Source organism: Gallus gallus, chromosome 13 (genome assembly GCF_016699485.2).
Source record: "Gallus gallus isolate bGalGal1 chromosome 13, bGalGal1.mat.broiler.GRCg7b, whole genome shotgun sequence".
Taxonomy (NCBI): domain Eukaryota; kingdom Metazoa; phylum Chordata; class Aves; order Galliformes; family Phasianidae; genus Gallus; species Gallus gallus.
Genome location: NC_052544.1, coordinates 559,212 through 576,195, shown reverse-complemented (window position 1 = coordinate 576,195; position 16,984 = coordinate 559,212). Strand labels below are relative to the sequence as shown.

At 48.6% G+C, this 16,984-nt stretch overlaps 1 protein-coding gene across 4 annotated transcripts in view; it reads left to right on the top strand.

The window, feature by feature from the left end:
• Positions 1-15,406, top strand: part of PSD2 (pleckstrin and Sec7 domain containing 2) — a 73,337-nt gene extending 57,931 nt beyond the window's left edge. For all 4 annotated transcript variants that reach the window (XM_003642040.6, XM_040647039.2, XM_004944743.5 and 1 more), the window contains 6 exons: positions 1,166-1,356; positions 2,477-2,547; positions 9,635-9,792; positions 10,838-10,982; positions 11,948-12,091; positions 13,640-15,406. In XM_003642040.6, the coding sequence (XP_003642088.2) occupies positions 1,166-1,356; positions 2,477-2,547; positions 9,635-9,792; positions 10,838-10,982; positions 11,948-12,091; positions 13,640-13,846 (916 nt within the window). In that variant the 3' untranslated portion in view covers positions 13,847-15,406. The remainder of the gene's footprint in view (positions 1-1,165; positions 1,357-2,476; positions 2,548-9,634; positions 9,793-10,837; positions 10,983-11,947; positions 12,092-13,639) is intronic.
• Positions 15,407-16,984: the final 1,578 nt, after the last annotated feature.

Below are 16,984 nucleotides of genomic sequence, written 5' to 3'. Positions count from 1 at the left end.
CTCTGGACCCTCTCCAACAGCTCTCTGTCCTTCTTGTATTGGGGGCCCCAGACCTGCACACAGTACTCCGGATGGGGCCTCACGAGGGCAGAGTAGGGAGGGACAATCACTTCCCTGTTCCTGCTGGCCACCCCTCTCATGATGGAGCCCAGGATACCATTGGCCTTCCGAGCTGCAAGAGTACATTGCTGGCTCGTGTTCAGTTTGTCATCCACCAGGACCCCTAGATCCTTCTTACTCGCATGTTTGAGGTTAGATCCCAACCTGATCTAACCTGGTTTAATCCAGTCAGGACATTTAGATGCCAACATGTGTGACACAAGGCAGAAACTTCCTGTTTGCTGTCCTCCTTTATGTCCAGGAACACTGGGGAAATACCACTTCCCATACAGGTTCTAGTTTCAATGTGCCACTTTAGATTTTATTTCAAATAGGAAGAGGCAGGCTTGGAGGAATCACTGAGCATTTCCCTGAGCTGCCCAACCCTCGCTGTCCAGAGTCCAGGAGCGAGGAGAAGTGAGATGTGTGAGGTGATTTCTAATGGAAATCACCAGCATTTCTTGAACTCTCCTGGCCACAAATGGAGAGGGATGCATAGCCTATTCCAGAGTTTGTGGTTGTTTGACCAAGTGCCCCGTCTCGCTAATATCTGTGTAGCTTTTGTGCCTCAGGGATGCAGAAAACATTCCTTAAGCTCCTTTGGTGTCTAGGAGGCCCCAGCAACTGCCTCAGAAGGAGAAGCTGATAAACCCCTGTGGTACCTGGTCTTCAGCAAAAGACCTCCCAAAGTTGTGAATGTGAGGCTCAGAGCAGGGGACTCTCCCTGTGAAAGGCACAGGGTGCTCAGCAGTGCTGTGTCTGCGGACTCCTGGTGTTCAGACAGGCACCTAACCCTTTAGCGTTTTTGGTAACCTGGGACAGGGGGACAGTAACCTAACCAGTGGGACCCCTGGGACAGTCACCTGCCGCCCACACTCCTCCCAGCTCTACGTAGATCATCACCATTAGCACACTTGGTGTGTTACAGTCCCTGGGTCTCTTTTCCTTTTCTTTTTTGACTAGTCTTGTAATAAATTAACTCCCTGTAAGACCAAAGCAGATAGGGCACACTGTGACCCAACCCATGTGTCCTCCACTCAATCTCTTCTTTGAATTTGTTTCCAAGTGATGAGGACGAGTTGAGGAAATCACTCTCGGAGCTGGTAGACGACAAATTTGGAGCCAGTGCAAAGAAAGTGACAAGGATTGTTGACAGCAGCAACCCCTTCCTGGACATCCCCCAAGCGCTGAATGCAGTCACCTACAAGCACGGTGTCCTCACGCGCAAAACCCATGCAGACATGGATGGGAAGAGAAGTACGTGTTAATGGGACAGGAGACGTGCCCCAGGCAGTAACAAAGCCTTGCCCTAGCTTTCTCCCTGGCTCTCCCACTGGAGTGGTGTTTACTCACTATGTCCCAGGGAACACAAAAGAGACCCCCAGATCCATGAGCACCAGTGCACAGGGAAAGGAGGCTGTTTTGAGGCATTCTTGCTGCCAACACTAGCAGTGCCTGTCCCACACAGATAGACCTGGTCTTCCATCCTGTTCATGGGCATAATCCCAAACCATATACTCTGAGCAATAGGCAAGGCTAGTTCACAAGATATATCCCTCAAAGCTGACTGTGGGGACAGTCTGGTCTTCAAAGCTTTGATCCTGTCTAAGTGCTGCCATATGCAGGCTTGCTGGGCAACAAGTTGCTTCATAGCTCTGCTGTCAGTATACCGTATTACAGGAAAGGTAAATGGAATTATATTTGGGAACTGTTAATAAGCAGTGATTAAATGAAATCTTGGATGACCACTTTTGATGATATGGATGGCCCAGTCATTGCAGCCAGTTGAAAGTCTTGAGTAGAGAAGATTACTACCAAAGGCGTCCCTTGCTTCCAGCACTTTCTTAGCAGCCCATGCCTGGAGGACCAGCTCTCTTGTGATGTAGTCAGGCCCATCTTCCATCCCTCTCCAGTTTTCAGCAAGCCCTTTTTCACCAAGTCCATCAAGACTGTGGGTGGTAATGTTCCCTCCTCAGTGGAGAGAAGCTGCTTTATCCAGGGTATGTCTGCCTAACTCATCTGAACTAGAGAAGTCAGGGAATGTCTCTGCTCCTCAAGCGTATAGTCCAAAGAACAGGAACCCGGGTTTGGAGGAGCAGAGAGACTTCCTGTACATGTCCACCGGTAGCTCTGTCTCTGGTTTTGAACTGCTTGTGTTCTCACTGGGAGATTTCATCTCCCAAGCCACATCTCTCAAATTGACATCTCCCTGCAGACAAACCATTCATAAACAGTAGCTTGGAGGTGTATGAGATGTGGGCATAAATGCACGCCTATGGTGGTCAGAAAAGGGTTGGTTTTGCAAAAAAAAAGTGAAAGTCAAGCAGTGCTGTCAGAAGCAGATGTGTATAATTAGATATTCTTCATTTTTTTTTAGCTCCCAGAGGAAGAAGAGGTTGGAAGAAATTTTATGCTGTGCTTAAAGGGACCATCCTTTATTTACAAAAGGTAACTGTGGTGGACCGTCTCATTTGCTGTTTCATGCTGTCTCCAAAGCAGTCATGCTGCCCTAAGTAGGAAGCCCATGCATGCAAGTAGAGGTGAATCCGTGTCATAATGCATGCATGGACATAAACAGAACACTAGAGTAAGTAGAACTGGAGAATGCCATCATCTCTGATGGTGGTGTTCACACTAAAGGTACCATTCACAGCCTTAAAAGTGAGTCATATTGGAAGAAATACGAAAGAGGAAACATAGAGGCAAGACTTCTGCAGATGTGTAAGCAAGAAATGTAAGTAAGCAGAGAATGCTGAGGAATAGGACTGAACATATATGGAATAGATGCAGTAGGGTGGAATTTAGGAAATTGAAGAGGCAGACCATCAGACCAGTCTTGCCCTGGTTATTATTCTCTTTGTTGGAATAGATCTGGGCATAATTATCTCTCATGAGTCTGATATGAACATCTCCTTGCTTAAAGTTTTTTGTCTCCTGTGGATCTTGCCATCATGAGTCCTTCCATTGGCTGCCAAGTGACACTTTCTGCACTCTGTTCCATAGAGTTTTCTCCAGCTCTCCAGTTCCATTGCCACCTTGAGTATAAAGGCTGGGTCCCCATGGGAAGCAGAGTCACCATGGAAGACCCTTGCTGCATGCTGTGGCATTCACCTCTCTGTCCTTGAAGGATGCTAGGAGGATTTCCATGGCTAGTCTTTTCTGTGGGAATATCTAAGGAGCCTGGGTAAGGCCTCACTTGAATGTTAGTGAGAGCCAGCTAGGGATGCCAAATGTCTGTTCATCACGAAGCTGCATAACCCACTGAACTAGGTCTGAACTACTTCAATTGAAATGCTGTGAAGTAACCCATTGAACTCACCTTGCTGAAACAGCATTCCCTGTGGGTAGATGTTCCTACGTATTGCAGTATTATCTCCAAAGCAATAAGAATAAACAAACATTGGATTATATAAGAGGCAGAAAGATCCTCAGGGCAGCACGGAATTATGACTCAGAGCTCCTAGCACACCCCAATGTTTCTCGTGTTTTGTCAGATCCTATGGCATATGTCACAAAGCCAGTGGAAATCTGGCAGCAGCTAATTGTAATTTGCTGTATGGTATTTTAACAGCCTTGCTACTCTCCTGCAGCTGAGGGAAGCTGCAGTGCACAAAATTTTCTCCAGCACTCTAAGCTTGGCCAACTTCAAGTCAATGGCATTCTTCTTACAGCCCAGCATTAGTCTCCATGCAGGTGTGCGTCCAGTGAAGAGATCCTCATGCTGACCATGGATTACATGCAAGGATTTATCTAGCATAAAGCTGCAAGCATCTTTTGATTTTTTCTATGGAAAAAAACCACCCCAAAAAACCTATTTCATCAATATCACAGGAAGTGGTTGGATTTAAATGAATTCGGAAATCTTTTCAGTGTTTATAAATATCTGAAGGGTGGGAATCATGTGGATGGGGCCAGGCTCTTTTCAGTGGTGCCCAGCAAAGCACAAGGGGCAACAGACGCAAACTGAAGCCCAGGAAGTTCCATCTGAACATGAGAAAGAACTTCTTTACTTTGGGAGTGGCAGAGCACTGGAAAAAACTGCCCACAGAGGTGGTGGAGTCTCCTCTGGATATATTCAAAACCCACCTGGACATTTTCCTGTGTAACCTGCTGTAGGGGACTGCTTCAGCAGGGGAATTGGACTCAGTGATTAACAGAGGTCCCTTCCAACTCCTTTGATTCTGTGATTCTGTAATTTTTCACCAGTCACTTTTAGGTCTCATGTCTTGGGATGAGCGTGTTGAGGGAGCATACTTTTTGAATGGAGTACACTGTCAGATACAATTTTCTTGCCAGTCTGGAACAAAATCCAGTTTGCTGAAGATTCTCTGACTGTTTGGACAACACTAGAAGGTGCTATGAGGCAAGGACTGAATGTCATTGCTGCTGGTGGGGTCGAGGGGTTGGCTTTTACTTGCTGTACAAGGCCAGTGGCTCTCCAGATTATTGCTTCATTAACACAGCTTATTTTGTTAATACTAGGAGTTTGCCATTTGAAAAGAGAGTGAGGTTGAGATATACAGAGATACACGGCTGTTAGGAGGCTAAGGTGTTTATCTTGGTGACCTTCAGGAGTAAATCGTTAAAAGACTGAGTGCTTTCTTTATCAGGAAGGGCTGAAGAAGCAAAACAACTGAGATCTGGCTACATTATAATGGTGCCTGAAATACAGCAGCCATGTGTGGTATGTCAGTCATGCAGAAGGTACCAGCACTGCTGAGGGTGTCCCAAGGAAACAGCATAAGCAACAATAGAAAGTTAATCTGAGAAAAATTTGGGCAAAGAATTTGAACAAGGAGAGATGTGTTACTCGTGAGCTGCTGTCAGACTGTATATGGACCCCTTAAAAGGACTCCCTGGGCTGGGTTTGGCTGTAGACACAGTATCCACTGGGCTTTGTAGAGGTAGGACAAAAGTATGAGGCCACAAAGACTAAGTCCTTGCACTGCAACTTTGGAGCATTTTCAGAATCACAACAGAGTGTCGGTAAACTTCAGCACACCCTGTTGATTCCTAGTACAATTTCTTGCCTATGGGTAGTTTGCAGAGTTGCACAGTACAGGAAGGAAACCGTGTGCTTGACTCCTAGGCTCTCACTGGAAGTTGCTTGCAGATAAGCATAAGATAGAACCTGGCTTGAGCACAAATCTCTCAGAAGAGATTTTCAAACATAAAGATAGAGGAGAACATAACTTGCTTCCAGACACATGGCACTTGGTTCAGCCTCTTCCAACATTTCGCTTGTACTGAGCCAAAGATCTAGTCTTCAATAGGAAGCTCTCAGAAGACAGTGCAGGTAAGTCTTGAGGAACAAGCTGGCTAGAAGGGAGGCACAGAAAGAGGAGAGTGTGAAGAAGGGACAATGAAAGAGAAGGCTTGGGGAGATAGACGTATAGAAGGAGGGAACAGAAAGATGCAGAGAGCGTGGGCATAAGGTAGGCTGAGAAGTGGGTGGATGGGTAGAAAGCAGTCTGTTAGAAGCAGTTCAGGCAGCAGCCATAAACTTGCTGATGTAAAGATGTGGCATGTCATTGACTCGCCAGTGTTAATTTCTGGATTAGCGTGTTCTAGCACAGCCTGCTGAAGCAATTGCTTGATTCCCTAAAGGAATGCAGCAGAGACTTGAGGAAGAAATGCAGGCTTGTGAGTAGGGCGCACCTCTCTTGCACTCTAATCCACGGTGAGCACTGATTCACTCTATGGCCTTTGGCAACTTACTTCACCTCTGTGAAATGGGGATAATAGCCTTTAATCAGCACGCGTAGAGGAGTGTTGAGAGGAATGTGGAGGATGCTTTTGTATGGAAGTACTAGAAAGGGTCTGGGTCTCAGCGCTTCCCACCCATGGGGCAGTTCCCACCGCTGCACTGGGCTGCAGATATGTTCCATGCAGACAGGCCTTGCTTGGATTGCCATGTTTCTGGCCAGACTGAACAGGGGCAGTGCGTAGGTTTCCTCATTGGACACAGTGCATGCTAGCTGAAGAAAATGAGGAAAACCTCTTGCAAGCTGTAGAGTAAAATCCCTGTAGCTCCATGCCCATATTTCAATCACTGCTATTCAGATGAGAAGGCAGAAGAATCAATGGTTGGCTTTTACCCATCCAGGTGTCCTACAAACACACGTGCAAGAGATAGATGCCCCTTCTTGAAGAAAACTAATGGCAAGCTTCTATGAGCTATGTTTCACTGCTCCATGGGAGCAGGCAGCAGTGGAGAGACTGAACTGAGACCGTCATGGAGCACTGCTGTGGCAGAATGTAGGTCCAGGCAAGGGGATGGTTGTGCATGTTTAAGCAGAGCCTTTTATGCAGGAGGGACAGGTGAACGGGGAGTATATCTACATCATCAGCATTGAAGTTGAAAGTGAGTGAAATGATTTTTGAGGGGCTGTGAAATCCCTCACACCCACATGTGGGCTCAGTTCCTGCAGATGTCCCCAGGACATATTCTGAAAGTGGGATGACACTCAGCATCCCCCAGGCAGAGCAGATTGCACCTTGCCTGCTGCCCCATGACAAGTGCCTACATAAACAATGCAGGATGCAGAAGGCATAAATTCAGCAGCACTATGGTGCCACATTGATCTCTTTGACTGAAAATATGTGGAAAGGTAACACCATAATTGGAAAAGATGAGAGTAAAATTAGCATATGGTAGCATGGAGAAAACATTGCCTGCAGTTCCTCCAAACATGGCAGGACATTGCTTATGTTTTCGTATATATCAATTTTCTTTGAAATTTAAGCCAGAATCCCTTCACTGGAAGCATCCATGTTACACTTAGGTCTTTGGGCATTCCTTCAGCAGCATTTGCTTAAACACAAGCTTCCATTTCCATCAAAACTCAGGAAGATACTGAGGGAAGACGCAGAGAAGACTCTGGAGGCTTCAAAGCAGATCTGGCCCACTTTGCTGGCGGGCAGTGGGATTATTCTGCCAGGGAGGCTGCACAGCGGTGTAAATGCTGGGTGCTGTGAAGGCTCCTGCTGAGCACATGGCATCACACAACCTTGGAGCTACTTTTGGAGGGTGCAGATGCAGATCTCCCTGCCTCAGCAGTGCGTATCTTGCTGAGCTCTGCAGCACAGGCATTGAAATGAGCTTCCTGGCATGGCCGGCCTGTGCAGAAGTGAGCCTGCAGCACCATGCACTCCTGCACACCCTGCCACCAGCATGGAAGCACAAGGCAGAGAACCTGCTTGATTCAACCTGATGCTGATTGCCTGGGCCCAGGTGGTAGAAAAGATCTGGCTTTTCATTACACATCCACTGATCCCTGTGAGCCTCTTGTCAATAGAGGCAGCAAGTGGTTCAGGGTGAAGACCTGCATTAGTCAGACCAGCCTGTAGCTGTGGCAGTTTCTTGTCACAGAAACTGTGACAAGAAGCCAGTTACTGTTAAGCCAGCTACTCACACCATGTTTTCAGAAAGCTTATCCTGAAGTAAGAGATCATGGCACTCCCAGTCTGTTTTCTTCAGTTCCCAGGAGTTTCAGCTTTGGAAAAGCATCCAGACTTGAATGTGTCTCTATTAACATAGCAGCATTGTCTCCCTCATGCACCTGTTTGCTGACAAGTGAACTAACATCACAGAATCACAGAATATCAGGGATTGGAAGGGACCTTGAATGATAATCTAGTTCAATCCTCCTGCTGGAGCAGGAACACCTAGATCAGATCACACAGGTCCTCCTAAGTCAAAGTATTTGTTTTTCTTCCCTTAATGGCTCACTGCCCATTCTTCTGGCTACTGAAACCCTCAGTGTGATTTGTACAATCAGCTCTACCAAACACAGACATAGAGCTGTGGCTTGCATTTCTGAGGAGCTCCAAAGCAAGTAACACTACAGTAGCACACTGCAGAAAGGCTGTCTGTACCATCCTTGGTGCAGCCCTTCTGAATGTCACACTGAACACAGGGAGCCTGCAGTACCCACCCCTTCCTGTGCTGGAGAGACAGGGCTTTTCTTTGTGGTTCATCCTCAAGGAGGCAGTTGCATGAGGCAGGAGCCCATGCCAGACTTTTCTGGGCCCTGTGCACCATAGCATTTCTGTGCACAAAGCCAAGCATCATGCACAGTACAGCAGCCACCATTCTAGTTGGGATGATTGCTCCAGAAAAGGGAGGGAAAGACTTCAGAAGCCTGTGTCTCATCAGCAGCAGGGCTCTGGGGAGTCACATCCATGGGCTGGGGTGTGCTGGACTGTTGTGCTCTAAAGAGCAGCAGAGGGGAGACTAATGTGACCCAACACCAGAGAACATCATTACTGCTGGGGTTGGCAATCAGGAGACTGTAGCATGTAGCAAAACATACACAGAATTAGGTTTGCATTGTAGTCAGCATTGCAAGTTAGGTCCTTCCAGAGACACCCTGCCCTGGCCTGTGCTCTGACATGGTCATTTCACAGCAGCTTAAGTTGCTCTCAGTGTAGCCATCCAAAAAGGCAGTTCTGCCCACAGTTCTGTGTGGCAGCACAGCCACCAACCACATCATGGGGCTGGTCGGGGTCAGGGAGCACAACACCCGCAGTTCTCACCAACCAGAGCTGAGTATTTGGGGGAGGTTGTTTTAATTACGGTCAGGTTTTCTCACATTCGCCTGTTCATCCTTCCATCCACCCACCCAACCATCCACGTATCCATCCATCCATCCAACCATCCATGCATCCATGTATCCATCCATCCATCCATCCATGCATGCATCCATCCATCCATCCACCCATCCCTTCATCCTTCCAGCCACCCACCTATCCACCCATCCATCATCTTGCCTCACGGGTGAACCAGCTGTTGAGCCCGCGATGGGCAGAGTGAGAGGGAGGATATTGCTCTAAGTAGCTTGCAGCTCAATCACTGGGAAAGCAAAGAGTAAACACAGGGTTGGCTACACTCTTCTTCCTAAAAAGTGCCATGCCCAGATTTTCAGAATCTTGTGCCTAGTGTTTTCTATATGTTTATAAAATGTATTCATATACAGTTACTTCTGTACTTCCCTAGTTGTGTGAAATTATCCTCCAAAGGGGAAAGTACAGCAAGAATACAGGGAGCCTGTTACAATTTGTGAGTGTCTGTGTAACTAATTACATGAAAGAGTGTGCCAAAGGGTCACACATACTCGAGAGAGGCGAAGTACGGACCAAGCATGCTCGGTCTGCCAAGTGTCCGTGAAGCCCTCTGTGGGCTCAGAGCTGCACCTCAGCACGTGCTGTGCACAGAAGGTGAAACTGTGCAGAAGCCAGCCTAGCCCTGTCTCGTGTCTTCCCCCAAAGCCTCAGGCATGTGCTGTGTTAGAGAGAACTATTGATAATTATGTTTAAAACTTTCATCTCTTCACATCTTCCCAGTGAACTTAATGATGGAAGAAGTTGCCAGATGTTAATTATTATCATTATCAGCTCCTAGCATTTACTGTACAAAGCAGTGCTTTTCCTGGTCTTGGTACTCTGTGATTACAGCACAGAGAAAGGCAGGTTCATTAAAGTAGCCCGCAAATGTTAGCACAGTCATTATCCAATTAACGTTCCTTCTTCACAGGATGAATATAAACCTGACAAAGACCTCTCTGAAGTGGATCTGAAAAATGCCATCCGTGTGCACCACGCCTTAGCCACAAAAGCCTCTGACTACAGCAAGAAGTCCAATGTGCTCAAGCTGAAGACAGCTGACTGGAGAGTCTTCCTCTTCCAGGCCCCGTAAGTACAGCTCCAGCTGCCAACGGGGCCTCTCCTGTGCTGCCCTGTCAGCTCACACCTTAGGGGCAGGGCACGATGGGAGGTGGAGGGCTGAGGAGGGACATGGCTTCCTCTCCTGTTTCAAAATGTGCTTTAAATACCACTCAGAAGTTACACGCCAGTGCTAGCTGCCCCTTTTGGGTGCCCACACAGACCTGACCTTGCCAAACTGCAAGCAGCTGGGACTGCAGCTGCCAGCCAGCCTGAAACCACTGCTGGGCCTCCAGACACTCCCCCATTGTCCCCAGCATGGGTGCATCCTCACTGCAGCTCTCCCCTTACTGATGTGTGCTGCCAGTCTGCAGAAAGGAGAAAATCCATATGGTACGATGAACCAAGGAGATGACAGTTCTCCTCATCCGCCTTTGATGGTGAAAGTGGTTAAAGCTCATTAATGAGCTACTCAGCCAAGCTATTTCTTGTTCTTTCTTTAGTCTGTTGAAGGGGAAAGATGCTCTTTTATAAAGTGTCAGGTGTGGTTGAGCCGTCTCCTGCATGATGCTCTCGTTGCCACCTGCTGTCATCAGGGAGCTTGGCTGGAAGCTGGGGTGGGGCATTAGCATCAGGCTACAGCTTGGCATCTGGATTTCTGCAGTGAAAGCCCACCTGAAGCCTGGTGGGAGCAGTGCTAAACTGGTCTGATGAGAAATCTTGGACTGGGTCCCATGAGCCAGGGGTTCACCCTGTTCCAGGGGACCTCTGTTGTGTAGCTCCCACTCTCCAAAGAGTGGGATATCCTTGGCCCTTGCCACCAGCCCCTGTCCAGCTCCTCAGGGACTATAACTGGAGCTGCTGAGGAAGGCAGGACTCCCAGGGACAGCCCTGCAGTCACAAGGACGATGCAGAGCAGTCAGTTAGCCACTGTTTTCCTCTTCACAAAGTGACAGACGAGGAATGGCTGCAGAGCAAGGGGTTCATGAGAGCAGGTAGCTCCAGGGCTGTCCTGAGCCAGTCCTGGTCAGGAGCACTTAGAGACAGCCCTCTCTTCTTACCTCCTTTGTAACAGAAGTAAGGAAGAAATGCTCTCCTGGATCCTGCGAATCAACCTCGTTGCTGCCATTTTCTCCGCCCCAGCCTTCCCAGCTGCAATCTGCTCCATGAAGAAATTCTGCCGCCCTCTTCTGCCTTCATCCATGACCAAGCTGTGTCAGGTAAAGTGTGAGAGGAGCTGCAGTGGAGTGCTTGGTGCTCAGGCATAAGCACAGAGCTCAGGCTGAGCACATTTGCAACTCCTCCAGCTCTGCCTGGCAGACACAGGCAGGTGCTCAAAGCAGCACGCACTGTCTGAACAGCAGGAGCAGGCAAGTAGAGTGGGTGATTTGGACAGACCATGGTGAATTTTGGTGTCTGGATGATGCTTCCCTTGCAGCGAACATAAATGATCCCTATGTACACACACTCACCTGTACGGTTGTTTGTCTTGTTTATTGCTCACTGTCCAGCATGTCCCAGCAGCTTTCCGTTGAGTAGGGTTGAACCAGCAGGTGTTGCTGAACCCAGCAGGCCTGGTTTTTTCATAACGTGGAGCCCAGAGCTGGCTGCCTGTTGTTTCTCAGGCTGGAAAACCACAGAGCCTGAGTTCCGCTCAGGGGGAAGGTTCACTGGATGTGGGGCACAGCGCAGCGGAGCACAGCTCTGTTAGCCAAGTGCAGTGGGCAGCTGCCATGTGAAGGGCAGCTCTTGTTTGCGGTGCCTGGGGAGCACCAAACATTTCAAGCAGCGGGGACATGCTGCCCCTCAGCAAAAGAGAAGGGAGAGGCCATCCTGAAAGGATCTGAGCAGGGATGCAGCTCTGCCTTCTGAGCAGGTGTCAGAGCCCAGGGTGCCTTATCTCCAGAGAGCACAGATGCACAGGCTCTGGAGGCACAGCTAGTTCTGCCTGCATATTGAAGGATGCAGAGGTTTCATGTTTGTGATGCCCAGGTGCTGGCACATGAGTTTTGATCTTCCTCAGATACCTGTGCTTCAGCTGTTCATTACCAGATGAATTTGCAAATGTGCTGCATGCCCTGGGCTGTATCCTTGCAGGGTGTACATCCTTGCAGACACAGGTCCCACACCAACAGGCAGGCGGTGCACTCCTATGTTTTAATACCTGACACGCTTCTCTCGGCAGGAGGAACAGCTGAGGTCTCATGAAAATAAAATGAAGCAGATTGCAGATGAATTAGCAGAGCATAAATCACATCCTGTAGAGAAGAGCCTCAAGTCAAAAGAGGCTGAAGAGTACAGGCTCAAAGAACATTACCTAATTTTTGAGGTAAAGGAACTTTCATCTTTTCTGTGATAAATGGTATCTTGGCTGATTGAGGAGAACTGAGAACTCTGGTGTGGGTGCTGTGAGCCAGGGGGAATGAAAGGAGAGGACTGAGGAGCTGGATGAGTGCTGTGTGACAGTGATAAGCCTCACTGTTTTCCTTTAAATCTAAAAAAAGAATGAACAGACATTGCCCTCCCCTCTGTGATTTCTAACCCGAGGAGGGGAAAACTGATGAGAAATAAAATCTTCCTTTATTGTGATGGAACTTGAAATTTCCTCAGGTCCTAAATAAGGGAGTGATTCAATCGTCAGTGTTCCTCAGCCATTTTCAGCAACATTAATGAAAAAGCCATGGGAAATGGGAAATGAGTCTTGTTTTGCTGCGGCTGTTTCTGTAAATAAAGCCAAAAGCAGCATTACGGGTGGTTACAGACTTTTTGAAGGTGCCTGGAGCTCAGTCTAAATGCTCTGCAAAGCATTTAATGGGAGAAATGGGATCTTTGGTTCCAGGCAGAGTTGAGCAGAAGATAGGAATCCTGACACAGAGGCACTGGGTAAGGGACTGCTGGAGGCTCCGGTCCAGCTTTCAGCAGGAGCTTAGGCTATTACCTGCATTAGCCTGGGCTGAAGGGCATTTTTTGGCCATCTCTTGGAAATCTGTTGCCCACACCCCAGGGTTCCTCTACTCTCTTGAAGAAAGACCATCTTGTCATCTCCAGCCTGAATCTGCTGTGCCAGTTTGTGGCTGCTGTGTTTGTGCCAGCCCTTCAGATAGCTGCCTGCAGCCACCCCGTTTTGCAGACATCTTGTTTTCAGTGCTTGCAAAGGGGAAGCCTCCACCCGAGCTTTTCAGTCTGCAAGAAGCTGGCACTTCCAGAGCGTGATTCATCTCGTCTGTTTCATGAGATGTGCTCTAGAAATGCTTGTTTCCCTGTGATGACAGACAAGCGAGTGTAGGCTTCCTTTGAGATGTTAGAAGAAAGGAATGGGATGTTATATAAGTCTGTGAAAAGAGGTCCCATCTAGTGTTGGAATAACAGTGCCAGGCAGAGCAGGGATGCCTGAAACAGCAGAGAGCAATGAGGGCATGACTTAGCAGTGAGGGTCAGTTTCTGGACGGAAACAATGCGAGCAGCATTCATACCAACTGAGGGAAGCTGTCTGTGCGCTCAGTGCGGGCACACTCATGGTGTTCCCAGATGGGCAGGAAGGAACGTGGGGACTCTAAATGTCCCAAAGCAGGAAGGAGCAGACCTCTTGTATGCATCTGCCTCCAGTGCACAGCTGAAACAATCAGAGCTGCACTGAAGATGTGTCAGAGCAGAAGGAGAGGCTTGCACAACCATCCCCTTTCTCCTCAGCCCCGTGGACTGCAAGCTGATCAGCCTTCTCCGGCTTTGCTTGGAGCAGGCATTGTAGGGCAAGAATAGTGGGTGCTGACAATATAGAATGTGTTTTCCTGCAGTAGCAGATGGCATTGCCACTGCTTTCTGTACATGGCCTGTCCCTGTTCACAGGCTTTCTGGTCTGTTCCCTCTCCCCCTGCAGAAGAGCCGCTACGAGACATACATCAACCTGCTGTGCATGAAGATCAAAGTCGGGACAGATGACCTGGAGAGAATTGAAACCAGCTTCTTCAAGGTGGAAGCTGATGACATTGCTTTGCGGAAGACACATTCCAGCCCTTCTTTGAGCCAAGGGCATATGTCTGTTAGCTGTAAGGTGGAAAAGGACATAATAGAGCAGAACACTTAACGAGGAACATGCACGCAGAGGGAATGAACCGGCGGTGCTTCGCGCTCCTGGACTAGATCAATGAGCACAATTTTACCTAGGAAATAATACGAACAAAACCATAGAAGTGTATGACACGGTGACTGCTCTAGTGAAAGAAGTCGAAGAAGCTTTAGTTGACACTCCTTGGCAACGCTCTGGCATTTCAGCATCCTAGATATCTATCTCTTCTTTGTCCCCAACAGCACCAGTGGCTTTTCTTTCCCTCCTACTGCAGCCTGCACAGTAAAGGGATACGCTCATTCTCCAGGGCCCGGTTGCTCTCTCCCACCAGCCCTCTCTCTCCTTCCTCCTCCTTCTCTCCCTGGAGTTTCCACCGGTTCACATCTGCAGTTCCCAGCAGTGCAGGAAACTCGGCCGACACATCAGGCTCTGTGGCACCAGCAGCGCTGTGGGAGCAGGGCTCAGAGTAGCAGGAGCGCGCCCCTGCCACGAGAGGAGCTCCATCCTCAGCAGGACGCATCGCAACAGGGCCGTTCCGTGAGGTAGTCACCGACCAGTTGAGAGGCATCTCCAGCACAGCGCGTGGGAGAGGCACCTGCCCACGGCAGGAGAGACCTGAAGTGCCCTCTGTCACCTTATCCTTTTTATATATATATAAATATATATACATATGAATATATATATAAATAAATATATATATATATATAAGGAGACTTTAATGTGGGTTTTTAACCTCAGAGTGCAAGAGAAGTTAAGCTGCCTGGAGAAGACACTGGGGACCATGGAGAGCCTGAACAGCCCCCCTGGACATCTACAAACATGCAGTAGCCTATGTTTGCTTTTGGTTTCTTTTTTTTCTTTTTTTTTTTTTTTACTCAGATGGAAATTCCACCTGGCTTCGCTGTGAAACAGTGCTCTCCTGTTCCTGCTCGTTCAGGCAGACTGGCCAAGTGGCTATTGATCATCCACAGCTTTGGGTTTGAGGCGTGATGGGAGCCATGCTTCAGGTCCAGCTGAACCTCTGTGTGCAGGAGCAGTTCTGACTGCCCATCAGTATCGTACTTCCTCCATTCTGCAATTCATATGCTATGCTCTTTAAAAGGGGGCTTGTGTTTCCATTCCTTCCTGCTGCCTGTGGTTCAATGATTTACTGTCGTACTGGAAATGATTCTGCTGCATTTCAGTGCCACGACTGTCCTCCCACACCTTGTTTATTTATTTTGCTGTTTGGTTTGGTCCTTTATCTCAGATTGCTTTTCTTTCCCCTAGGTGCGTTCATGGTAACCAAGCTCCAGTTTTGAAGGATCTTGTAGCTGCTAACTACAGTCATTTATTGTTAATATTTTGCAGCACTATTTAAACAAAGAAAACAAGATTTATTTGGGTCTTCAACAATTGAGAGCCTATGGACTACTGTTTTCCATGATGGCTCATACTACTAAAAACCTCCACCCAATTTTATCACCTCTTCTTTTATCTCTCTGTTTCTTTGTACAGTTTGGTAGTTTATTTGAAATGATGCACTATGAATCCTGTTAAAAAGAATAACAATAAAGCTGAATCTGTTGGTAAAGAGAATTGGTCTGAAATGCGGTTCCAGTGTGTGCTGGATTGGTCCCAGGCTTTGCGGTCCTAGATGGCCGCATGCACACAGGTCTCCATCAGCTCCTGCAAAGAGGAAGCCAAGCCCCCGTGGACAGCACCAAAAATCAGCAATGCCTTTCCATGAGTGGGGTGTTGCACATCTGTGCTTTGGATGCTCGTGCTGTGGGTGGATGGCTCAGCAGTGGAGCTAGTGAGGCAGATGGGCTACTCTAGTAATATTTTCAGGTAACTCTTCCACCCATCTAGCTCATCCCAGGTCTGTCTGTCCCCTCGCAGCCTGGAGGTTTACTGGAGGAGAAAGACGCCAACATCTGCACCAGTGGTTGGAGATGCTTTGGGTACTGTCCTCAGAGGAGCCCTTGACAACATTGAGCTGTTTCTCCAGCGCATTGTGCTCTTTGCTGTGTTAGGCAAGCACCGGCATCCCTTCCACTGAAGACCTCCAAGATGCTCTGGTGCTGGAGATGCCTCTGACTCAGTGAGAGCCATAGGGAACGTCAAGTCCAACTCCTCCTGTGCATAATCCCAGGTAATATCTGGTATCTCACCCTGTCCTTTCTGGCCATCCCCTCCAGAAGGCAGTGCCATCTCTGGTGTGCCTGAAGAAGCCACTAAGAGCTACTCAGTACCACTTTGCCACCCTCAGGCAGGAGTAAGTTGCAGGGAAGAGCAGAGTCTGGTGAAGCCTTCTCTGGGCACCAGGAAAGTGCCTCAGAGCTATGAGGTCCTGACCCAGTGGATGTGACATCTTGGGGTGAAGAGCCCTCAGCCCAGGAGTTACACTTGTGCTTGGTGACTGTCCTGATACACAAGGGCAGGTCCGGATGCATACGGCTTTACAGTTGTGGTGAACATCTTGCCTATGTGAGGGCACACTGCCAGCGGCTGTGCCCAAAGGCTCTGCAATCCCAAAACTAAGGTCCCACATTCCTCTGCTGCCTGCGTCACCCCATCTGCGTCTGCAAAGCAGTTCTACTCCTCTGGGAGAGGCAGCATTGTGCATGCGGAGTAGCGCTGGCAGGAGGTGGCAGTGGCTCCCCCCACCTGTGAAAATCGCTCTAAAATATTTATGGCCAAACCCTAGCAATACACGTGGATGGAGATGAGGGCTCTAATAATAGAGCAGCAAGGGAAAAAGGAGAGACATGCAGGCTTCCTTCAGAGGCAGTGGGAGAGAAAATTGAGGTAGCGTAACTGCCTCCAAATATAGAACACAGTTACGGAAGCAAGGGGCACACTGAGCAAGAAATTCTGAGTCTGCCATGGCTCAGAGCTACTGATAGTTCAGTAGGTGCTGAGCATCACAGAGCCCTACAAACCATGCGGCATTAACACACCTCCCCCTAAAGGACCCACCTGTCCCTTCCTTGTGGCTGCTTTCCACAGGGATCCTCTCCCTGGGGCATCCCCCATGCCTGGGAGGGGGTCAGGAGCTCTCTGCCTGCTCCTGTCGGGCTGATAGAACCTCAGGAACTGCACCTTCTATGAACACACCATATTCTCTGCAGGTGCCCTGTGTGGGAGCTAGCCAGCCAGTCTTGCCTTGCAAGA